The following is a 26,008-nucleotide window of genomic DNA, read 5'->3' as shown; positions in this document are numbered from 1 at the left end:
TACTCTCAAGTAGGATAATGCATATACAGTACATAGCAATACAGGAAATGGTTTGATAAATAGGCACCAAAAGAACATCAAATAGTAAGCGACAATTATGCAATGCCTGGGAAGGCTTCCTTGATCTTTGCTTGTATAGATGGGAGCAAGAGTCATTGGAATACCTGTGACTTTTAGATATCAGTGAAAACTTACTGTGGTTGTGGAATATCTGTGATTCAAAACTGATTTTCTGTGATTTTTTTCTGAGATCTGTACACTTCCAGCAGTGACAGTTCTGTGATTCTATACAGGCAGATGCCCCCTTCCATTGCAGTTCCAAAAGGCCCTCCATTTTGAGCCTGACCCAGCAGCAGCATTTGATGTTTTGTTGCCTTTTAGATCTTGTTTTGGGCATGCCCTGCATTTTTCCATGCATGTCCTCCATTTTGAGCAGGACCAGGATGCATGCATTTATATTTATATTGCTTTTATTTTTATCATGTCCTCCATTTTGAGCATGACCAAGAAGCAGGGATTTACATTTATATTGTTTTAGTTATTATTTAGTCATGTCCTACATTTTTCCTTGGATGCCTTCCATTTTGAGAGGGCCAAGAAGCATGCATTTATATTTATATTCCTTTTAGCTTTTATTTTTATCATGTCCTCTGTTTTTCTTTGCATACCTTTCATTTTGAGCATGACCAAGAAGCAGCAATTTACATTTATATTGTTTTAGCTATTATTTAATCATGTCCTCATTTTTCCTTGCATGCCCACCAGTCTGAGCAGGACCAGGAATCCTGAATTTATATTATTTTAGCTTTTATTTTTATCATGTCCTCCATTTTTCTTTACATGCCCTCCAAGAAGTAGGGATTTACATTTATATTATTTTTAGCTATTATTTAGTAATGTTGTACATTTTCCTGAACCCAATGAATGCATTTGGTAAAAAAACCTCAATAGAGTCAGGCTCATGGCGATAACAAAAGACAATCATTTTGAAACCTAGAATCGTTTGTAGCGGAAAGCCTTTCTTTACCCCAGTGAAGGCTGGTGTATGGTCAGTGTTCATTGCCCTTCCCACCAGCCCTGAAGATGAAAATAAGTCCAGGGGCTGAACCCTTGCTTCCGCTAGGTATAAGGTATGTTGAATTAGCACATAATTAGAGCCAGTGTGGCGTAGTGGTTCACGTGTTGTACTATGACTCTGGAGGCCAGGATTCGAAGCCTGGGTCAGGCATGGGAACCCTCTGAGTGTCACATGCTCTGCCTCAGAGGATGGCCATGCCAAGCCCCTTCTGAAGAAATGACCAAAAAAAGCATGATGTTGGGAACAACTTGAAGGCACCTAACAACAAAACCTGAACTTGCAGATCAACTGTAAAACGACCCACATAGACAAAACACATGCAAACATTAGCTCCTTTTCTCTTAGGCTGCATCCATACTGCAGAAATAATCCACTTTCTTTGATGCCACTTTAACTGCCATGGCTCAGGGCTATGGCATTATGAGAATTGCAGCTGAGACATCATTTAGCCTTCTCTGCCAGAAGCCTTCTCTGCTGCCACAACCACAGAACCCAATAATAATAATAATAATAATAATAATAAAGGTTTTATTTTATTATTGGTTTGTTGTGTCCAATTTCCCATTCATGAGGACCCTATACCATTGAGCCATGGCAGTTAAATCGGTGTCAAGGTGGATTTAACACACACATATACCCATACAGTTTCCCTGACGGGGCTGAGCACAAGGAGCAAATGGAAATTTCCCCTTCTGCGCATGCGCGAGCACAGGCTCCCTCAACACGCAACTGGAGCGCCTCCTTTTAAAGGCTCGCCTCTGGCTCCGCCTCCACCCCAAGTGGGTGGGACCGGTGACGTCGGAGGTGGTGACGTCACGCCTCAGGCCCCGCCCATTGTGGACCCGCTCTGTTTGTCCGCCTCCTCCTCTTCCTCAGGTGCTCTTTTGGGGCCCGACGTGAGCTGACCTTTCGGAGCCTGTTCTCCCGATGGGGGTCCTTCAAGAGGTGAGAGGTCGACAGTGGAATTCTGGGAATTGTAGTTCGTTGTGGACCCAGGTTGGTTGTTTTTAATAGTACTGTAAGCTGTGATTATTACTACTCTGGAGACATGGGCTGCATCCCCACTGGAGGAATAATCCGGTTTGGCACCGCTTTGACTCTTTGTCTGGCTCAAGGCTATGGAATTCTGGGAGGTGGAGTTTGTTGTGGGGCCACAACAAACTCCAACTCCCAGAATTCCATAGCAGAGAGTGAGACAAAGACTGAAAGCGGTTCCAAAGCGAGTTATTTCTCTAGTATGGATGCAGCCCAAGTTTCAGTTTCCTGCTCAGCCATTAAACTCTATGGGTGACCTTGGGGGCAAGTCACACTCTCTCAGCCTCAGGGGAGGCATAAAGCAAACCTCCTCTGGAGAAACATGATAGAGTCCCCATGAATTGGAAATGACTTGAAGGTACGCAACAGCAAACACATAATAAAATTAATTGTAAACTAAATAATAATATTAGAAATATTAAATAATAATAATAGAGAGAGTGGAGCGTAGTAGTTTGAGCATTGGACTATGGCTTTAGAGGCCAAGATTTGAATCCTGGCTCATCCATATAAACACACTGGGTGACCTTGGGCAAGTCACACTCTCTCAGCCTCAGAGGATAGACATATCAAACTTCTTCTGAAGAAACCTTCCAGTAAAACCCCATGATAGCGTCTCCTTAGGGTCACCATAAGTTGGCAACTAACTGAATACACACAACAAGAATAACAGCAGCCACAGGTACATTGGATTTGGGAGCAAGTCCCATTGAAATCAGAGGAACTCTTACAAACATAGCAGCTACGCTTTTGGTTGTCATTTGGGCGTTTTGGTCACAGATGGAGTTGTAATTGCAAGTTCAGATTCTAGGTTAGGGATAACCCTGTTAACCCTATAGCAAAGCACAGTAACATCCAGAATCCACAAAACCACTACATTTGGAGAAATAACCCAGTTTGGCCCTGCTTTAACTGCCCTGGCTTCTGCTCTGAACCCCACAACAAACTCCAACTCCCAGAATTCCATAGCTTTGAACCAGGGCAGTTAAAGCGGTGCCAAACCAAGTTATTTCTCCAGTGTGGATGCAGCCCTGGATCTACTACACTCATTGGCAGCAGCTGTCAAGGATCTCAGACATGATGGGTGTGTCACCCAGCCTTACCTGGAGGCAGCTGGAAAGTAATGCAGATCTTACATATACAAAATGCAATTGGTGCTCCGTATTTGCAGCTTGAGGACCTAGATATTCATAGAGACAACACTTCTTCAGGCGTTTGTTGGTCCTCCGATTAATTGCGGGGTGAATTTCTGCTTTGTGTTGGCCATAAAGTTGTTCCAGAGTTAAGGAATGAAGGTTTTTTTTCCAATTTACTTTTAATATTGGCTTTGCTTGAGTTGTTTTTCTTATGATGGAAAATTCCATTTTCATGCTATTGAACACAAACACTTTCTTAGCCTATAATGTGTTTTAAAACCACCATTATTTGTTGTAATCCCACCTCGATCCACAGGGAGAGGCGGGAAATATAAAATAATAATAATAATAATAATAATAATAATAATAATTTATATTATTTCTATTTGAGGAATGTTTCATGGAGAATAATATTTCCCCTTTTTTAATCCATATTAACCATTCATGGTAATGAGGTTTCATAGATTTCTAAATACTTTTTCAATAGTTAGAAATGCATTTCCAATTAGTTGAATGTATGTACTGTATATGTAGCCCTTAAAAAACAATGAGCCGAGCAAAACATTGTTTCCTCTCATTGTCAGCAGCGCTATTATCATTCAATAACTTGTTGGTATGTGCCTTTAAATGGATTTTGAAACTTACCTGGGATTTTTTTTTGGCAGAGGAGATTTGCCATTGCCTTCCACCTTGAAGCTGAGAGAGTGTGACCCAGCCAAAGTCATGCAGTAGGTTTCCATGGCTGAGTGAAGATTTGAAACCTGGTCTTCTTGGAGGCCTAGTCCAGCATCCAAACCATTGTACCATTCTGGCTTAATATCTATCCTTTTTGTCCCCTAATGATTTTTCTTGAAATTGACTGGCCTTGTCAATTTAGGACTTCTTGGGTACCTAAAACCCTTTCTTGCTACCCCTCACAGCAGCCTAACCTAGCCTTGGTGGTTTTTAACCCCTCAGGGTACATTAAAAACATAGCACATACATTTCTATACCACTTACCAGTGTACTAAGTGGTTTATAAGATGTAAGTTAATTGTCCCCAACAAGCTGGGTATTCATTTTAGTGACCATCAGAAGGATGCCAGGCTGAGTCGATCCAGAGTCCTGGCTGGTTTTAAACTTATGGTTTGTGAGTGAGTGGCTGCAGTGCAGGCATTTAACAGCTGCACCACCAGGCTCCTTTATCAATCACATCAGTCACTTTGAAACCTGCTCTTCCCTTTCACATACTGACTCCTGGGAGCAACTTTCACCTTTTCCTGGCTTTGCTCCCATTGACTAGTGCCAAGGGTCTAATCTGCCTGTTGTATGAAAAGGATATTACCAGACTACATGAGTGGCTTGTTGATGGTAATAATGACCTTACTCAGACTAGCAGGGAGAATAAAAAGCAACAGGAGCGACTGTTTGGTTTTAAGCAGGAAAATCAGATTCTGCATCAAAAAGAATGTCAAAATGAACTTGATAACATGAAGTTGAAAACTAAAAATTTGTATACAGATTATTGCCAGACTGAAGAGCACTCTAAAGATAAAGAAAATCAGGATCTTTTGGAGAACTGCCACAGGGCCAATGAACAGGCAGAAATATGGGAAACAATTTTCTACCATAGAGAAGCAGAATGCAATTCTATCCGACTTGAACTTCTGAGTGTAGAGTCTGAGAGCCACAGACTGAAAGTGAAATCAAAGACTTTCACGGCCGGCATCCATAGTTTTTTGTCGGTTTTTCGGACTATGCATCTATGTTCTAGAAGAGTTTATTCCTGATGTTTCGCTGGCATCTGTGACTGGCATCTTCTGAGTATATATACTGTGTAACTCTAGGTTGGGAGGAGTGATTTCCATGTTAATCTGTGTATTATTCTGTTGTTGAATGGCAAGGCCTCAAGGCGGGAAGATAGGCAAAAAGTATTTGTGTCTGCTTAATTAGTGGTCCATTGTCTGCTGGGGTTAAAACCCTGATCCTGGGTAGTTTTCATTTGCATTTTGCTGGATCTTAATTTTGGTGTTTTTCAGGACTGGTAGACAAGCTTTGTTCGCTTTAAGGGTGTCTTCTTTCCTATTGAAGTTGTCCAGGTGCTTGTGGATTTCAATGGCTTCCCTGTGCATTCTGACCTGATAGTTGTTGGCATGGTCCAGAATTACAGTGTTTTCAAATAGCATTTTATGCCCAGGATTGTTTATAACATGTTCTGCTATTGCTGATTAGCCTATAGAGGCCAGTCCAGGTGCTTCAATTCATCTTCTAGGAAGTGGGGTTCACAGATCCTGACAATATTACAGGGACTGGGGATGCTTCCACTCACATTTAGCAATGACAATCCATGTGCAGCCCCAATGGTAACCATATTCATGTACATGAAGATGTTATTAGTTCTCTTGCTTATAATATAAGCATTTTTTGGAAGGGATGTGTATAAAATATAATGTATTGACATGTTTTCTTTTCTTAAAGAAATTTGCAGGTAATTTGGAATAAAGATTAAGCACTGAGATGTTTTCTCATTGGGAGAAAGTGAGGAGGTAAGCTAACCCTATTCATAAAGTTTAAAGGGCAAGCTCAAAATAATACATTATTTCTGATGAAAGGTGATCTCAATTTCTGGAATTTATAACTAATTGGTTTATTAAAGACTTGTCACTGTGTCAGTTAGAAATCTGCGTTATTTGGGGCAAACGTGCTTTCATAGAATTTTTTTCCCTTAGCTCTGTGCTACATATTTAATCAGGTTTCGAGCAATATCAGTATTTGTATTTTCTTGCATTGTTATCTTGATATATAAGAATATCACTGGTACATTAAGCACATTTCTTATGGGAGGTGAAACTATAAAGTTGGCCCTCTGCATTTGTAGGTTTGACATTTGCGGTTTTGGTTATTCACAAATGTTAAACTTGGCAAGCCTTTCTAGGATGGGAGGGATGGAGGAATGGATCGTTCACGTTCCCCACTCCCCTCCCACCCTGGAAATGGCTGCCACATGTGTATAAGTTTATTTGCGGTTTTTCCACATTCACATGGGTCTTGGTCCCCTAACCCCCATGAAGGTGGAGGGCCAACAGTATTAACTAGGTTGTTTGGGGGCAAAGGAGGAGCAGATTATACTGCTGTTTTATTATCAAGCTAAAATTGTCATCTTTAAGCTACCTGTATGGTGCATTATAGCTTGTCTAGGCCTGTATTATAGGATCACTGCACTTGCCTGAAAATAATTGTGTCACAGAAGAACCATAGTTGTGTTGGTAGCTTCAGATCTACCATCATGTATTTTTGCCTAGATATACCCCAGTATGCTTTCCGCATTTTTAAAAATTCTAGAGCAGACGATCCTAGCTTGGTGCCCTCCCAACCATTCAACATCAATAAATGATCCCTTGACCCTTTTCTATTTTTATATGCTTATATCATGTATCCCTGTTTACTTACTCACCTTTTTGCTTATGCACCATCTGTAAATTGTCTCAAGGATTTTCAAATTACAAAACAATAAAGCAACAAAGCATAAATTTCTAAAAAAAAATTACGAATGAAAGGTAGTTGCTAATTTCCATATGGAATAAAATTGCTTCACAGAACAAAAATGTTTTCAGTCAACATCTGATGACTGGAAGAGAGGGTGCTTAACTAAGCTTGGGAGCATCTGGTTTCATAAAATTACACTGCTCTCACCCTAAAGTGGGGAATAATCCTGTTCAGAGTTCTAGACAGTCATGCCTTTTTATGTCCCTCCACTTAATTCTCCTTCCCTTTGGTTCCCCATCCCAATAGATGTACAGTACACTATTCTGTGGCCACTGAGCATGTTCTTGTACAGGGATAGTATCTACAGAAGGATCCACACTTTGATAATGTGTTGCTGTTACTATACACTAGTTTACCCAAGCCAGTGTGGACAATAGTCAAGGAATATGGTAAATGCTGTCAGGTACACTGGATATACATTGGCTTTAGCTGACTCACATAAGTACCGGAATTGCTGCATTATTTGAGTACAGTGGACATTCACTGGAGTTAGGAGTGCAAGACCCCCATGAAAGTGGGAAAACTGCAAATAACAAAAATAACCAGAAAGAATACCTCTCTAGTACTCTCTGGGTCCTCTTGTGCAAGTCTGTGATCAACATCTGCTGGAAGCTGACCATAGAATTGCACTGGAAGACTTACAGAAGCCTAGAGAAGTGTTTTTTCTAGGAACCTATAGGTCCACCAGCATGACTTCTGGTGAATGTTGACAACAGAGTCAAGATGGACTACCTGGAGATTCCTAGAGAGAACATATTAATCAAATATGTGAATAATCAGATCCTCAAAAGTTAAAGTTGCAAATGTGGAGGGTTGACTGTAGTCTTGACTGCCCAATGGAAACAAGAACAATGGAACCAGCCTGACATGCCTTGACTGCTACTACAGAGGAAACCCTGTTACGTGTATTCAACAATGAAACCTCTTAGATAAGGGTGACATACAACAGTTTCTCCTAAAAGTCACAAATTCCAGATATGCTCATAATTTAGTCCAGGACCCTCATGTTACCACTTTAGATCTAAAATGCACCATTTTTAGATTCCCTGTTGAAATGTCACATAAACACACATAGCATAAACCAGGGGTAGGCAACCTTTTTGAGCCGGGGGCCGGGTTGCTGTCCCTCAGACAACTGGGGGGCCGAAGCCAAAAAATAAATAATTAAATAATTTGTTAAAAATCAAATAAATAAATAAACCGAGTCAAATGTAAGACAAAATTTTCATTTTTATATAAAAATGGAGGACGCGCAAAAAAAATTACTGATTTTTTAAAAAATGTTAAGATAAATGCATGTTTCTGAGGCTTCTATAGACAATTTCCCCACCATGCCCCTCGTGTGAGAGGCCAAAGGCCCCGGCGGTAATCGGCGGCAGGACCGGGCTGGGGCCGGTCCCAAGGCCTCGCCGGGCCGCATCCGGCCCGCGGGTCGCAGGTTGCCTACCCCTGGCATAAACTATATGCTGAAGAAGCCAAATAAGAAGGAAAATAAACTTGTGGAAGTTCCCCATTCAGATATTTGAAACTACCTCAGCTTGAAGAAGAATGCTTCTTAGAGGCAGCCAGTGTCCGTCATTGGCACCTTCATTGTGACTGATGCTGGTGTTCTGGCTGCACCATTTATAAACAAATGCCTATTTAATTCTGTATTTTCTGGTATTGTTATAAACACGTAGTCCAAATCTAATTTTATATGTAATAATTTTTCTCATGCTTATTATAATGTATCAGGTATTTAAACCACATTTTGTAATCTGCTGGATTGCTTAATAATACAATTCTTTCTTTTTATTTAAGGATGTGTTTCAAGAAGTTACTACTGCCGCAGGTTGTCCAAGTGAGAACTTTATCAGGGGCTGATGCTGTCAATGCGCTGAGACCATTCTATTTTGCAGTGCATCCAGATTTCTTTGGCCAGCATCCCAAAGAAAGAGTAAATATTTTTTTTCAGTGGTTTGGAATGCCATTTTACATTCCAGAGCTGGGGACCACATGGACCTTCAGATGTTGTTAGAATGCAGCTCCCATCAGTCCTGGACATCATAACTGATGGTTAGGGAAGTTACAGTTTAACAGAATCTGGAGGGTACATGTTACTGCTTCCTGCTGTATGTGTATAGGTTTAACAAAATTTCATACAATTAATTGACAAAATTTACTTTTATTTGGGTGACAGCTGGGTTTCTAAGGCAGCAAAATTGGTGTGGAAAGGATTTGTAAAGGTGGAAAGACTGACAAACATTGCTTTCTTATATTTTACCATTACTATACCCAAGCAATTTTATTAAAATGTATTATTTAACTTCATGGGCATACAGCATGGGTAAGAGAAAACGTTCCAATTTATTTATTGCATTTTAAAAATCACCATTTGTCCAAGAAATTTGACATGACGTACTTCTTCTTCGTGGTCTCTGCGAATCATACAAATGGGTTTTACTGCCCCTGCGCAGTGCTGTTCGGAAACCTCTAGAATCACTGGTCAAAGTTCACTTTGCAACATATAGAAACGTTTTGGCGGTAACCCCGCCCCCCTCCTATAAAGCCCCGGTTCCCGCTCTGAATTCGCAGATGACCACTCGAAGAAATACTCTTACAGGTGAGTAACCTGTCCATCTCAATCTCACATGTTACCTCAGATCTCTCTACATCTGTCCCATCCATCCTCACAGCAATCTCCAGAGGTAGGCTGGAGTAGAAACATAGTTCAGAGGCATCCAGGGAACTCCATGGTTGAGTTGGCCATCTTGGAACTTGAGTTCCCCTGCCCCCCACTCTAAGTCGGGTTTTCCCAAGTCTCTAGAATTGTTAAACTGCACTCTCATCTTCCATATCCAGCATGTTTTATATGTTTGAAAGAAACAAGATAGTTGTGATCAAACACTGATAAGCTGTATAGTATTTGCTTTAACATGCATAGTTTTCACAACTCACTAACTCGTTTTTATTTTTTCAGGAAATCAATGAAAATTCTTTGAAGAGATTAAATGGGTATTTGGAAAATCTCCAGAAACCTGGCTTCAGGTCTTTGAAACCAACTCGGCTCACTTTTTATGTACGAGAGAAAGAACAAAATTCTTCTAATGTCCAAGAATCATTAGGTGGTTCAGGTATTTTTGACACTTTTATTTTATTGCTCTTTCAAAACTAAATAAAGCATGGCCCTTCAGTTATTTTTGAAGGAGCTTAAAGTTTCTTGGGTCATGTTATATTTTTCACAATTATTTCTGATTTTTATTTTGCTGTACTGTATTTCTATCAATAATGATCAACACTTAGTTGTAGGCAGGTACAAGTAACACAGTTGCTACAGCACACTCTTCCCTTATGCGGGGATCCGTTCCAGTCCCCCTCCCTCTGCATAAGGTAAAAAACGTGTATGCTCGAGCCTCATTAGAAGTAATGGGGGTCGTGCCCATGGCGCACCCCATTACTTCTTCCGGAGCGCAAGAGGAGTTTTTCCGGTGTGGCTTCCAACATATGCTGAATAATGCATTGCAACTTCTTTGTGGTCTCTGTGCATCACACAAGTGGGTTATCCAGTACAGATCATCATTCAGAGCCTTCTAGAATCTTGTAGACATATTTGGCGGTAGCCTCATCTGCTTCCAGCAACCCTATATAAGGGACTGAAATACGCCTTATATGTAAAATTACAAAGTAATAAGAAATGTAGGAAGCAACTAACAATATAGCAACTAGCACAACAAATTATTGATTTTTTTTTCAAAAGTTAACAGTAGTGAATCACCTTTGGGGGACTTTGTAACAAAGTATATAATGGTTTTTCTTTAAGTAACTTTCCCAGCTCTGATCTTGATACATGGGGACTTAAATTTGCTGATTCCAGGTCCATTGTCTGTAGAAATTACACCAATAATAATATTACCACACTTGGCACTACGATTGACTGAAACTGAGTAGAAGGTTGGTCGGCAACCATGGTTGATGTCTTCATTGCAAGACAAGCATAGAAGCAATGTAAATTCTTTCTACTAAATATTCCTTTCCTCTGGGTTTTTGTTTTACAGGATTTCGAGCAGTCAGTTTTACTCTACGCACCAGAGACCTACTAAGCACAGTACTAGACATTCTAAACTCCTGCAGCTTATCTACTGAGCATGTGCATAGTTTGAGCAGCAATGTGGACACTCGATCTAGCCAGGGAGCACAAAAACCATTTCCTAGGCCAATTAAATGGGACAAGACTTACTACTCTTTTACTGGATTCAAAGATCCTGAAGAAGAACTGGAGCAGGCCCAGAGGATGGAAACTACTCTTAGGTATGGGCATATGTAGTATAAAGCAGCTTCACCAGACCATTGGTATACTGAACCTATTGCTATTATATTTGAGGAAAGGGGATAGGCGATCTTTTTTTTTATGTATGGTATTTATACCCCGTTCTTCAGCCCTAAAGGCTCTCAGAGCAGCTTACAATTATTATTATTTTTAAGTAGATGCTTCCCTGCCCTTGGGCTTACAATCTAAAAAGACATGACACAGAAGGAGAATGGAATGGTGATGACGAAGGGAAAGGGGATCAAGTCCAGTGGTTCTTCTCTCTCTCTCTCTCTCTCTCTCTGAGGCCTGGACCATGGCAGATAGACTGGAGGGAGGGTCCTTCTTCTTGCTCTGGCTAGCCCTGATGGAGTTGGGCCTGCCTTTTCACTCCCTCCAGGCCGGATGGTGTCAGATGGACTGGAGGGACGGTTCTTTTTCAGGCAGATTTTTTTCCCTCCAACTCCCCTTATCTGAACTTTCTGCATTGTTATGACTGAACAGATACTCTGTGGCTGGGATCCTATAGGTGCGTTTTCTCCCCTAGTCTATTCTCTCCATACTCAACACCAGCAAGAGATGGAAGTTGCTGGTTCAAAGCTGTTTACTCCTCAAATGGCTTGCTTCTGGTGGATCCACAAAACTAAGGCAATATGGTAGGGGTAGCCTGGACAGTCATCCATCCCACAGCACATATTATTGTTCAAGACACCCCTCACATACTTCCTTGGCTCCCTGCCCCTTCCCCCAGATGCCAGATGTGAGGAATAGGTAGCTTGGACCTAGATGTTTCTTGGTGCTGGTGCTGGTGCTGGCTGTTCCTTCTTTTCCACTTTTTTCTTTTGCTGCCACCTTTACCTCAGTCATTGGTGCAACTATTGGTAAAACCAATGGGATCTCAGTCTGTATCATCTACATCTGGTTTATCCATTGTAAACAATGAAATAGACTTAAATTTATCTTTTAGACTCTAGTGATTACTTATATCATTCAACAAGAAAAATATTTTAACTTGATGTTCACTCAGGCTATAGTCAGTAGCATGAGAGAAGGTTTTCATAGCTTAGATCAGACATGCATGCATCTCCTGACTCCTCCTGGAAAATTCCTTTCAGTCACCCGTCCCAATTTAAGAGGTATCACCACTCCTTTTAGTGAGGTTTAAACCCTGCCAACTCCCCACAAGTCACAACCAAGGGCTTCTTGCCCACACCTCTTTCTATCAGCTTCTTCTAAGGATGCCAATAGCAAGCAGAGAACACACTGCAGCTGCTTGTTATGTAACTAAGGCAGAGGAGCCAATGAGGTTTTATTTCTTGGGCTCACAGAGAAGTGTGCACCTTCTTGCTTGCACAGGTATGCCCATTCCTCCTCTGAAGAAGAAAGAAGCTTCCCAGTAGTGTCAACTCAAATGATCTTGCCTATCTGTTGTAGAATCATAGAGTTGGGAGAGACCACAAGGGCCATCCAGTCCAACCCCCAGCTATATAGGAATACATTATCAAAGAACCCCTGACAGATGGTCATCCAGCCTCTGTTTAAAAACAGCCAAAGAAGGAGACTCCACTCTTAATGAGCATGTTCCACTATTGAACAGCTCGTACTGTCAGGAAGTTATGGTGTAGGAACCTATTCCTGTTCTTTCCGTGTTATTCCTGGCTTTGGTACCAAATTCTTTGTTAAAGAACAGATGCCCAGGAACACATCCACTTTGTTAATTGGGGTATGCCTATACTGTACCAGCTTTCCAACCACAGCCTTTTATGGCACAGACTAAAAATTCACCAGTCATGAAAACAAATGGATATGAAGAAAGCAGTGGTGACTGAATTGTCTGATTGAAGACAGTTTGAGTTAATACTCTGCTAACTGATCTTTGAAAAATGTTCTGCTTGGAGTACATAGAAATACTTTACATGAGGAATCTTCAAGTAGGAGCCACACTCTCTAATTTGTCTTGTTGTCACTATGTTGTCATCTGTCTTTTAAACTCTTGGTTACACAGGATGACAATCTAGGTTTTTGCTGGAAAAATCTTGCTCCAAACTCTCACTTTTGAAAACATTGCCAACTTTGGAGAGCACTGCAAGGGAGGGGGGGCACATTGTGTCATCAGCTGTTGGATGAATGCCAACTACAGCTTTGAAGAAATGAAACCATAGCAGTGTTTTATCTTCAGCGTGAAGAATTTGCAGCCCTGCAAAACACTGTTGATCTACAGCTCCCATCACCCCTAGGCAGCATAACTACTGTTGAAGGGTGAGTGGAGCTGCAGTTCAACAACATTTAGAGAACCACATACTCCCTTGCCTAATGTATATGAATAACCAACACATTTGTGTTTTAATCCTTTAAATTGCCAAAATGGCACCATCCACAAAGAGTAGGGAGGTTGGGACAGAATTGGTGGAGTCCTAGTAGAATGGGGAAAACCCAGATGAGCTAAGAATTCCAATGATAAGAAAGTACGCTCAGTTTAAACATAACATTGGCTGACGTGCATAGAAAAAATGGGAATAGAAAGGAGTATCCTAAAAGATGGCATGGCTAACTGGAAAAGGAAAATTCTGCATTGTTTTGTTGTAGGTTCCATTTCTTTACTGGCTAAATGTTTTTGTAATCTCTCAGAAAGTATATGAGTCTCTTTTGTACACACAACATAGTTAATATATTAGAGCACTTTTGTGACAACCTTTAAACAGCAATTCAGTCTTTTTGGCCAGCTGTACTTCTAGTTTTAAAATGTCTTGGTGATGTATATTTTTTTTTATTTCATGTTTCCAGTTCCTGGTTAGATAATAATGAAAAGAGTGCAGACAAGAAGCTGAAAGATAGCTTACCTCTCAGGAAAGAACTAGACCGCTTGAAAAGTGAACTCTCTCATCAGCTGCAGCTCTCTGATATTAGGTAAGAAATTAACTAGGTGAAAAAGCAGTTTTTGTGTAAGTCTCAAGGTGAAGCAAGCAGTACTCTGTCCTGGAACTAGTTGGATTCAAGTAAATGTATTAATGTATCCAAGAGTATGTGTTCTGTTCATGCTGTCATTAAAAATAAAAAAAAAATTTGATTCAGGAGAATTTGCATTGTTTAATGGTAGCCTCTCAAGTGCCTTATTGAAAAATTCTACTATGTGTGTTTTATTGACTCCAGTATGATATTTTCCTCATTGTGTGACGTTTACAGTCCTGGAACAACCAGCACACAAGAACATATGTCCCAACTACCTGCCACAGAGAACTGTGATCCAATAGACATGTCAATATATATCCTAATATAAGACTATATCCTAATTTGATTCTATAAAAAATCTGGTATAAAGATACAAACAAATCAGGTATAAAATACAGTATTTTTAAAACAATTAAGCCAACATACATAGTAAAGCTGCCTGTGGAAAAAGACAAATTTTAAAAGATCATCAAGCAGTTAAAAACAGGCTTATTAAAAAAACCTCACCTTTTGTTGTTTGTTTTTTGGGTTTTATGAAGCCCTAATTTCCTCTGCATCCACAGTCATGAGGGAGATAAAAGTCTATCCCAAAAGAACTCATCTTGTAGATCGCTAATAATTTCCAAAGAAAAATGCTCCAAAATAAAAAATAAGCATAAACAAACTAATGAACAGCTTTAAAACAAAATGATCCCAGTAGCTGACTCAGAAAAACAACTTAAAGCAGTTTTTAGAAATATACCAGTTGTTAGTCCAAGTAGTATGAGTAATATTATGCATTTTGAAATTCACTAAAATATTATAAGGACAGTAAACATGTTAGTAGAAGATCCCAGTCTGTACTAAGCCTAAAGGTATAGGGTTCTGGTGGTTTCCTGAAGGACATTTTGATAGGAGCACAATGTTGTTAAAAGGTTGTGGATGTCAAAAAGGTAGAAACGTGTTGCTTTTACATTGCTTTTTCACATATAAATATATGTACATTGTCTAGAAAGACACCCTGTATTATTTTTTGCTTAAAAATGAATTGGTCTGATGTAGCACAGGGATGGGCAAAATGTGGCTTGTGGACAGCATATGACTCTCTGGGCCACACAGTGCAGCCCCTCAAACCTCCCAGAACCATTTTGTTTTAAATTTGGGGGAGGGGCAATATTTCACCCCCAAACTCATTCAAAATGAATCAAAACTGCTGCAATACAACCTCCACAAATCCTACACATCAAGTCTTCTTGTAATGCAACAACTGACCAAAACTTAGCTGAGAATAGAAGTGATGTGATGTATACTGTCACTTTTAGTTGTATTTGGCACTGTTTGGAGTGCAGGAATGAAAAATGACCCCTTTCCCTTCCACAGTTGTCCATCTCTTGTGTAGTGGAGCTAGACTTGGACTAGAGAAACCAAAGTTCAGTTTCTCCTCAGCCATAGCATTTACTTGGTGACTCAAGCCCACTCACTGTCTCTCCTGTTGATATACACTGAAGGATTGTTGTGAGGATCAAATGAGTTTGTCCCTTTTAGGATCTCTGGAGGTGGAGAGAGAAAACTCCATTTGCTTCTTTTGGGAACATCCCTCACCACTGCCTATGGAAAAGAAGGCAATGGGATGCCTCTTCTACCTTGCACCTATTCCAGCAATTCTGGACTGGAGAAAAAGCATTTGGTTCAGAGCAAACAATGCAAGCTTCAAAAAACAGCTTTAACTCTGCCTTTTGCTCTTTGCATACCAGTAACTTCAGTGCTGGACATGGCAGGAGTCTCGACTCTCCATTCCTTTCTCCTTGCCTAGCTATCACTTTAAAATAGATATTGAACCAGTATATAAATGGCATGCTCTATTTCTGATGTCTAGAATGCTGTATAATTTTAAAGGTGTGAAATGTCCTGTTCTCTGTTGTTGTTAGGTGGCAGAGGAGCTGGGGAATTGCTCATCGGTGTAGTCAGCTACACAGTCTAAGTCGGTTAGCTCAACAGAGCCCAGAGGCACCAAGGAATGCAAAAGGTACATCTCCCTTTCAATTTAGCTCATTAACAATAAGTTGCACTAAATTAGAAGTTTTCAGTACTTAGGTCTGACTTTCCACCATATGATGTCATGGAGTACTCACAGATCTGCTGCCTATCAGAAAGCACAAGTTAGTTTGTCAGCCATTCAGCCTTTTTCTTTACCAAAGGGGGCCAATATACACCACCTGCTATTAAAGTCTTTAATGCTAAGACAGTTGCACAACTGCTGTTTGGATTGAGGGAATAACATCAGAGTTAGACAATCTTCAAGCTAAATTTTTGAGGGCTCTTCTTCAATCCATACATGCGTTCCTAATACAGTTTTACTGTTAGAAACAGGGGAGTGCCCTCTACTGACAAGGGCTCAGATGGCAGCTTTAAAATTTTGGCTCAAGGTTGAGGTTTTTACTGTAGTTGGGCACGGGTTTTTTTTCTATCTATCTCAGCAGGAATACATATGCTTTTGGTCAAAGCTTTTTGCACAAAAAGCTGCTTCAATTCATTTGTCATCATCCCTTCTTTTATTTTTGGGTTATGACACTGCTTTTGAATCAGTAAAACAAAGATTGGGACATTGTTCTTTATGACCTTCAGACTCAGTCATACTCATCCTGCTCACCAAGGGCATTGGGTATAGGTTATGTTGGGCTTTTTAATCCAGCATTATTTAAAGAATTTGACTTTTGTTAATTAACAATATCATTAATTATTGTTAATTTTATCAAGGCCAGATTTAATGCTTTTCCTTCTGAAGTGCTCCAAGGTAGATTTCTGGTGTCCTTTACGCTGCAAGATTGCATCTCTGCAATAATTCAGAAGTAGAATCCATGAAGCACGTTCTTTTGTCTTGTGGATTCTACAAGTAGGCTTGATGACACATGATTAATCCAGTAATGGCAAATCTAGAAGGCCCAATTTTATGTCAGATTCTTATTAGAAGATAGGAGCACCAGTGTGACCTTGGTAGTTGACAGGTTTTCTGAGGCAATCAGGATCAGAGAAGAGCAAGGGGACAATGTCTGAAATAAACTCTGTCTGTATGAATTGACTACTTGTTCCTTGCACTTTTAATTTATTTTATATGTTGTAAATTTGATTTTGCTGGGTCTCTGGATTGTAATAAAGAATTGAATTGAACTGAATAAGTTTGTTTGTTTGTTTGTTTGTTTGTTAATTCATTTAGATGCTGCCTGCCTTGCCAAAGCGGTTCACAGATTTAAAAAACATTGCAATAATTTAAAAGTTAAAATCATCTAAAAATATAAAATTACATTTAAAATGTAACAAATTAAGAGGCAATACACATGCTCAATATAAAAACCACCATGGCATGCTTACGTTTTAAATGCTAGCATAACATGGTCTGTTGCACTACGTTGCACTGCTCTTTACTGAATTAGTTACAAAAAACAGAGCTTGGAAAAATTGCATTTTTGGATTAAACTGACCAGAATGCTTGAGTCAGTATTGCCAATTCTGGGAGCTGTAGTCCAAAAAGTAAGTCTTCCATACTGCATGAAACCTATGAGTGCAGCCCAGGTATTCTGGGCATAGGCTTCCTGCTTTCCTTACAGGCACAACTCAGGCCTTTAATATCTGAACTTTAAATAGTGCTGGTCCAGCAAGCCTATGACAAGCTTCTCCTCTACATTCTATTCTGATGCCTCTGATGACTGAAAGCACCTACTTGACATTACTTTGATGTGGATTAATTAGGCTAGCTTGTATTTTTGTGAATACAATAGCAATAGCAGCTTCATTTATATACTACTTCATACTGCACTAAGCAGTCTCTAAGCAGTTTACAGCCATATGCTAATTGCCCCAAGGGGTACTCATTTTAGAAACATTGGAAGGATGCAAGGCTGAGTTGACCCTTAGCCCCTGGCTGGGTTTGAACTCACAACCCTGAATACAAGCAGGGCATTGGCATCAAAAGAGCCTGAGGGTGCACAGTGAATATCTGGAAATCCCTAGGTGAAATCATATTGTTGTGAAATGAACTGCTCCAGAATAAGAACCATCCAACTATTTATAGGGACTGAAACACATTTTTTTTATTTCCAATAAGGGCGTACGGTGATATTTACAGATCATTCTGGCGTGAGTGCGACAGGCCATGTTATGCTAGGAACTATGGATGTTCACCACCACTGGACCAAAGTAAGAACTGGTAACTGAATTAGATAGTTGTTGTAAAAACCAACATATCTTTGGGGAAAGTGTGCAAAATTTGGCTCCTACGGGCTGCTGAAATAACTTGTTGTCAAACATAAAACCCAATTTCTTAGATAAAATGCTGTGTTGTCTGTCTGGTATTGGCAAAGTGGACTGACAGTACTGCCCTGTGCCTTAATATCTAAACTATTCATTCCAACCCAAGTTAAACTATATTTTAGTTATAATTATGAAGGTGATTGATATCTCTATAACACATTGAGCTAGTGCAGGAAAAAAAACTTGTTTTTCCCCCTCCACCCATCGTATTCTTCCTGAAGTGATATGTTGGTGCCACTTTAACAAGAGCTACTGTTAATTGAGGCTTTACTATATAAAAATCGTACTGAGAAGCATTAACACATAGCTGGCTCCTAATCTCATGTCAGTTGCTACTAAGGTGTCTGCACCAAGCCCTTTAGTCAATTTCAGTTATGATCTCAATGTATATGGTGCATATTTACTGCATAATTACTACATTAAAGATAAAATAGCTGATGCCGTGTACAGTAATTTTTTATGGTGTTGCTTATCTATACCTTCAAGGGTTAAATGTTAAAATAGCATTATGTATAGGGATTAATAGTATATTAATAATTGGTTTATGTGTTTCAATACTTTATTTATTTATTTGTATGTCATTTTTCTCCAAAAATGGGATTCAGAGCCGCTTATAATGTACGTTAAAACAAAATGTGGCAAAAACTGTCGAGCCAATTAAAACCTGAGATTTGTTGATTCTTTAGGGCTTTTGTGGAACTCAGAACATAATGTCCCTGTATATTTCTAAAGCTAGTTAGTTTGGAGGATTGTGGGGTGTTTGCTAATTTTTCACATTTTTTTAGAGAAAATCTTTTATTTTGTGCAGATTTTTGAAAGGCTGCCAAGTTACTCTGCACTTCAAAGAAAAGTGCTGTTTCTGGAGGACAGTATAAGCCATCTTTTAGGAGGCATACAAATAACATACGTTGAAGAGCTACAGCCGACGCTGACCCTGGAAGAGTATTACTCTGTGCTTGATCATTTTTATAACCGATTGCGTAACAGCAAGCTTCCATTTCACCCTCACAGTTTGCGTGGACTGCAAATTATTTTGGAAAGGTGTGTGGCTAAAATATACTTTATTTCTGATCCTGTTTTCTTACTACTTGTACTACAATTGATCATGCTTTCTTTTTAAGAATTATTTTAGCCAAGATCAAAGTATGGGTGGCAGTGTTTTGCTTCCACAAGGTATACTTCAGTTGCCTTCTTCCAACATGAGTCCCAAAAACACACCTTTAAAAGTACATCCTTGGAAGGCAAGTTGCCCTCCAGAGTGACACCTTATAAATTGTGAAGAGCTGCTGGTAGAAAGATCTGTCATTACTAATTACAAAGCTAAAAAGCTAAAAATGTATATTCCCTAGGTTTTTCAAATAGGATCTTGATTCATGCATTTTAAAGTATTTATTGTATTTCAGATCGTTCTTTTTCCTGTAGGAAGAGTGGCCACCTTATGTATATTCTGAATATTTTTCTCTTTTTCACTGAGACTGAAGAAAACATTTCTAACTAGAGCGAAATATCTATGCATTGGAAAACATTTGTATAGCACATTCTGCAAAACAAATGACTCATGGATATTGCTTCTTGTATGTAAATAGTCAAATTGTCCTCTATATCAACTCTAGTTGTGACTAGCAACTAGAGTAGGGTGTAGGCCTAGTTTTCTAATGAATATAACATTTTGAATTAAAGAGGTTTAGTAGCAAGAAAGCAGGCGGTTGGGCAGTCAGTTAAAATGAAGAAGATGCAGGTTACTCATGTTCACTGTGTATTTGTTCACTAGTGCTTCAGTCCTTCTTCCTGATTGGGCCGCAACAGATCCACTTGTCAGGCCTAGGTACACCCAGCAGCATATAGTCCTTTCCTCTGATGGTACTGTGGTTTACAGAGAACTCTGGGGGTTCTTAGGTTAATCTGACCTTTCGAACAGTCACATACATCTTCCTGCTGCAAAGCCTAGCAATAAAAGATTCCCACTATTCTTCTTCTGGAGAAGCTGAGCTTTAGAGCAGTACCATCATTTCTCTGACTGTTCTGAAGGTACCATGATATGAGGGAAACTCCTTACCCTCTGTAGAGTCCTCTGGCATTCACAGGACAAAAAGGTTTGGTTAGCAGACACAAAAAGTGACTGGTTGCTAAACCAGGTCAAACTGTGCAGACTCTTTAAGTGTATGCATTCATTTTGATGTAATGCTTGTAGTTCATTAAAAACTGTTCAGTATGCAGTTGTTGGTCCAATTTAACCGTCTGTTATCCCCTCTGTTGTAAGCCGCCCGGATTCCCAGTGATTGGGCGGCATATAAATAAATCCTATTATTATTATCTTGATATCTGCTGGAAATTGTTGGGCTAATTTGTGTAAGACCTGGATTTACAGATGATCTTCAGGCATATCCAACATTTGTCTTTTCTTCTTGTTAAAATGCCTATTTTATGAACAAAAGACTTTCGGAAAAGATGTATGGTTGACCTGTTCGTACTGTCTTTAATGCACTTTTATTGCAGTGACAGGTATGCACCAAGTTTGCATGAATTGGGCCATTTCATCATCCCAACAACCTGTGATTTTGTAGCCCTTCAGTGGTTTATCATCAGCAAAGCACAACAAGCAAGAGAAAAACTGAAAAGAAAGGAAGAGTAAGTAAAACACGTTGCTATCTGTGTTCCATTCTGGGCTTGATATCATGGGAAATTTCCATGGAGACTGCTGTGGAGAGAAGTACTCTCTTTAGTATACGTAAAAAGAGAATTTCAGCTAAAAATTAAAAAGATTGGAGTGTGACATTAGAATATTTTTATTCAGTAAAACATAAAAGTCTCTACTGTCACGTTTGCATCTTGCTCAGTTTTTATATTCTGAGTTTTTGTTTTTACTGTTTGTTCCAGCCAGAGAGAGGCACCCAGTGGCTATAAAAAAGGACCAGGGCCACATGTCAGTTTCCCAAACTGTGAAGTAGTGTGCCTGCACATACACAAGTTGACCAAAGTGAAACAGAGAGGGAGTTGGGGAACTGGTTCTTCCCCTGGCATTCATGATAGTCATTTGCTAGTCTGCCATGGCACTTCTCTCCCTCTCAAGTAGGATGTGATTAAAGAATTGGATGGGGATTGGCCAAAAGAATGGGGATGGACTGAAAAAGACTGCTACAAAATTATTGATTACTTCCTTCCCCCCACCCATACACAGATGGTTATATGAACTACTACTTGTTGAACAGATTATTTTCCAGCCAGAAAATCATTTTGTAGCACAAATAATTCCCACTAAAATTTAAAAACACAGTTTGAAGACTGGGGGTGGGGGTTGTTTACTCTTTCAGATTAATGAAGCTAGAAAAGGAGCTGGTAGAGGCTGCTACAGAAAAATTCTGTCTCCAACGACTGTATAAGGAGCCCAGTGTTTCCAGTGTACAGATGATTCATTCATGCAGCCGACTGCTAGAACAGAAGTTGCTGCCATACCTGCAGGGCATGCACCTCTGCATATCCCACTTCTATTCAGTGCTGCAAGATGGAGACCTCTGTATCCCTTGGAACTGGAAGAATGGAGGACATGCCCAGTGAACTGACAGGTCTTATATTTTGTGTAAGAGAAAATGGAACATTTCTCAGAACTTGATTTAAATTCCCCAAACCCTTTTCATGCCAGTATTACAAGTAAACCAAGCCATCTCCTTGGTTTTTAATTACTGTTCAGAAAGCTACAAACAGGTGTCTTTTAAAGATACACAGTTTCAGCAAAAGGTTGAATGGTTTCTATATGAATCTGCGTCAAGATGTTAATGAAAGACTTTGTTATGGAATGAGTTGTACAAAACCTGAATGAAACGGAAAAGCACAACAATATGTGGATTTTATATATTTTAAAAATGGTGAATTATAGATAGACCTGAGATTTACTTAAACAGGGCAAATTGTAACGTATAAGGAACTGTACTTAGAGAAGCATTCTGCAAATTGAAACTAATATGTGGCACATTCAGAGAATGTTGCAGTATAAAAGCAGGAGAGCTAACATCTCTGAAGCTATACAATGTTTTAGTTACATATTTGTACATAAAACATTTTCCAGTGAAAGAGATAGTATTTATTTTGCAAAAATGCTGTACAACTCCCTTGAGAAGATTTTATATATTGACAACGGTTATCCACTAGATCTTGCACTTTCAATATTTTTTCCAGATAAATAGACAAAAAAAATATGTATCAGCCTAAATTGTGATTACTTTTCTGAATATAGTTTGTCCTTTTAAACCAAGGAGCCAAAGTGTGATTCTCTGTAGGAACTCAGGCCTACCCAGAGTGTGGGAGGGAGAGCAGGAAAAATGTTTCCAGTACTCCACACCTCATCTCCTGTATGTACTGATGGCCCTGGCCCAACCCTGCCATGATGCTTACCAGAGCCCCACATGCACAGACTCATGAGGTGTGACAGGCTTACGGTTGCTCCAGGACTAGTTAAACTCCTGATCTAGTTCTGGGTACACTGCATCTTAAAAGACATAGCTCTTCATCTTCCCTGATAGGGCACCTCTTTGCCAAGAGCATTAAATTGTTTGTTTCAATTACTATCCTATCAGCAGTGCAGGTGGATCGGTAAAGGGAGGGGAACCAAATTGGGCTGAAGTTACCATAGTATGTGACACAGCTTAAATTCCTAAAATGAGCACCTTGTGTTTATTATATTCCCATAATCTCCAGGAAGACAATTGATTTCAGGATGAGTGGCCTGTAGCCCTCTACATGTTCATATACCCATCCGCCCCTTCCACCATAGACAGTAGTCAAGAAGGATGTGAGCTGTAATCCTGCAACTTCTGGAGGGCCACAGTTTGCCACCCCAAACAAAAATATGATTTCACTAGTATGAGTCAGGAAACATGAACCTGTTTGATTATGACAAGCTAGTTTTCATCCATGTATACATATGCCTAGCTGAATGGTTTGGTACAGTGTATTTAAGGTACAAATATTATCAGCCTTGAATGTCAACAAGGTAATTTGTAGCTCTAACCTTTCTTTTGAAAGCTTCAGTATTCTCTGCAAATTTTGTGTTTCAAAAGTATGCCTAGTTTAATGAAATTATTGATTGAGGAAGAGAAGAAAATATTAAGACTGGTTACTACAGATGACAGTGCACCTTTGAATCCAGTAGAAACTTAGAGCACAAAGATTCTTGCAGAGTGATTCTTAAACATGCAGGTACATATTTTGTTGCTGGATGTCAGTTGTCTGAAAATTGTGTTGTGCTATTTCAGTATTTTTAAAGTTTTCCTGATGAGGGAACAGTGCTGTTTTGTTTGTTTGTTTGTTTTTCAGAAATAAAGAAGTTCTTTAATATGATGTGGCTATGTAATATTATTTGTGATTTTGGTGAAGATGGTTCATTAAAATCCAACACAGAACAGCCCACCAAACAGGACCTCTTTTAGCCCAAAGGTCAAATTCAGTTTCATATTCCTGAAGTCCGCATTCAAGATCAAAGAAAAAAGTACTGAAAGACAAAAAATATCACCATATAAATATGACCCTTGGTATCATCTAGGGTTTGGTTCCAGGACTCCCTGTGGATATCACTATCTATGGATGCTCAAGTCCCATTATACGCAGTGGCATAGAAAAATGGTGTCCTTATATAAAATGGCAAAATCAAGGTTTACTTTTAGGTTATTTTAAATATTTTCAAGCAATGGATGGTTGTCATTCTGGATGCAGGATCTGTGAATACAGAGAACTGACTGTATTTTAGTTTAATCAGTTATTGCCATCAACAAAGCTGTAGGAGAGATGTTTCAACCTTTTAGACCTGGTAAACTGAGAAGCCAGCAAATGGTAGCATCCTAGGGAAGCAGGCCTTGCTTTCTGGGTAACCCAAGAGGGATGGAGAGAATCCAGACCTCCAAAGGGCTCAGGGTTCAATATAAATAAATAATAAATATTTTTTTATTTATAGCCCGCTCCTCTGTCCAAGACAACCAGGACGGCACATCACTGCACCAAGCCACAAGACAGCTCACCAACCATGGATCATGCTCTATTAAAGTCTCAATAAATCAGATATATTTGCTGCATGCCTGGCACTGAAAAATAAATCAGGAGGATTTTTCATGCTCATGGCAAGAATACAGGACATAATCATTGGTCTTTGTTAGGTTTGTTAGATCACAGTTTGCAGAGCCTTTTAGTTTACTATGGGAGGGGCAGCATGGCTCTCCAAATTTTGTTGTGTTGCGCCTCCGATAATCCCTTACACTTTGTTACAGTTGGGAAATACAGTCCAACACCTGAAAGGTCATGGATTGTCAGTTATATCCCAGTTTATAAAGTGAATAAGTACTGTAACTGAGATGCTATTTTTACTTCTACTCCTTGAAATTAGAAAAACTGCAGCCATTCTGCTACAGAAAGGGGTTAGTGCAAATGTTCTTCTCAAGTTTAAGAAAGCCTAAGAGTCCCAGTGGATTTCCAGCTAGTTTTCCCTGGTTGAGCTTAGTTTACTTAGCTTTCATTGTGCTGCCTAGCCTTCCCAGCAGAGGGAGAGCTTTCCAAAAGAATCATGTAAATCTGAACCAGGGACAAACCAGTGGACTGGCAAAGAGCCAGGAAAAGATTTATAGGCCTTTTGCATCAGAAGGAAAAGGAGAATTAAGCTACTTGGTAGTCCATTCTCTTGGCTATAAAAGAACATTAAATATTGAAGTGTCCAGTATTTGCCTTCATTTGGAAAGTAGCTCTGCTGACAGTGCCACCTTCTGGAAATAACTCTATAAATGGGAAACTGTGCAGGCCATTACTACAACCTGAGATTTGTTTTTACATCCATATTGTTTCTGGCCATGAGAGCATAGCTGAGAGTAAAAATGCATAACATCAATGCTGGCCAAATGGACAGTCATTTTTAGTATCGTCCATTAAAAAAAATATCTCTGGGCTAGACTACAAGATTATTCAAATGATTAAAACTGCAAGAATGCAATTTACATCCCGCTGGCTAGATAACTGAGTAAACATAATGCAAAATGTTCCATGATGGTATTTGTTGTTATGTGCTGGATGTGTGTGTGCACATTTATTATAGCAAAAGAGAGATACTCCCAAGGGAAAACAAAATCTAGGTCTGTCTCAGGTTATTAAAAACAGAATTGCAAGGCATTCTCAGTAGCTTGTTGCTAAGCAGCCAACAGAAGTCATTGGCCATCAGTTTAGTTTTCTTTCAGTAAGAGTGTCCAAGACTAGCTTACGTCTTTCTTTATATGTAGAAGGGGAGATGTTCTAAAATAGGGTGGGAAACCATTTTAGGAGACATGTATCCATTTTAAATTGCCTGGTGCAGGTACTGTCCTGTGAGGCACTACATCAAACACACACACTCATCTGCTGTTGGGGATTGCAGGTGTTTTATTATACCAGACCCTATATCAAGTTCTCAGGGCAATGTACAGATAAGATAGATTTTAAATTAATTTAGAGCAATTTAAAGAAAACCATAATAAATTATATGGATTTAGAAATTTATCCAACAGTGCAACTGTGAAGACAAAACAGTCTAAAGCTGTCTACCTGGGTGAAATTGCTAGATCCCAAGGGGCTTTGATAATTGTTTTAATGTGACAACAAAATAAAGCCACCATCAGCAACAGCTGGACCTCCAATGAAAGGGTCTTCCACAACCAGGCCACCACAATAGAAAAGACCCACATACTTGTTTTGCTCCTATTGGAA

At 39.5% G+C, this 26,008-nt stretch overlaps 1 protein-coding gene across 3 annotated transcripts; it reads left to right on the top strand.

Moving 5' to 3' along the window:
* The first annotated feature begins 1,895 nt into the window (after positions 1-1,895).
* TCAIM (T cell activation inhibitor, mitochondrial) lies at positions 1,896-24,624 on the top strand. Of its 3 annotated transcripts, none has more exons than XM_042476482.1 (11): positions 1,896-2,074; positions 5,707-5,774; positions 8,575-8,710; positions 9,734-9,887; positions 10,809-11,061; positions 13,844-13,966; positions 15,916-16,013; positions 18,090-18,181; positions 19,104-19,336; positions 20,792-20,923; positions 24,240-24,624. In XM_042476482.1, the coding sequence occupies exons 2-11, from the start codon at positions 5,746-5,748 to the stop codon at positions 24,325-24,327; spliced, it is 1,338 nt and encodes a 445-aa protein (XP_042332416.1). In that variant the 5' UTR covers positions 1,896-2,074; positions 5,707-5,745; the 3' UTR covers positions 24,328-24,624. The 3 variants fall into 3 exon arrangements, with proteins under 3 accessions (XP_042332416.1, XP_042332415.1, XP_042332414.1); XM_042476481.1 differs by lacking the exon at positions 24,240-24,624 and adding an exon at positions 21,607-23,629 and having other exon boundaries at positions 1,896-2,023; XM_042476480.1 differs by lacking the exon at positions 24,240-24,624 and adding an exon at positions 21,607-23,629.
* Positions 24,625-26,008: the final 1,384 nt, after the last annotated feature.

Source organism: Sceloporus undulatus, chromosome 6, assembly GCF_019175285.1.
Source record: "Sceloporus undulatus isolate JIND9_A2432 ecotype Alabama chromosome 6, SceUnd_v1.1, whole genome shotgun sequence".
Classification (NCBI taxonomy): Eukaryota; Metazoa; Chordata; class Lepidosauria; order Squamata; family Phrynosomatidae; genus Sceloporus; species Sceloporus undulatus.
This window is presented reverse-complemented; position numbering and strand designations above follow the sequence as displayed.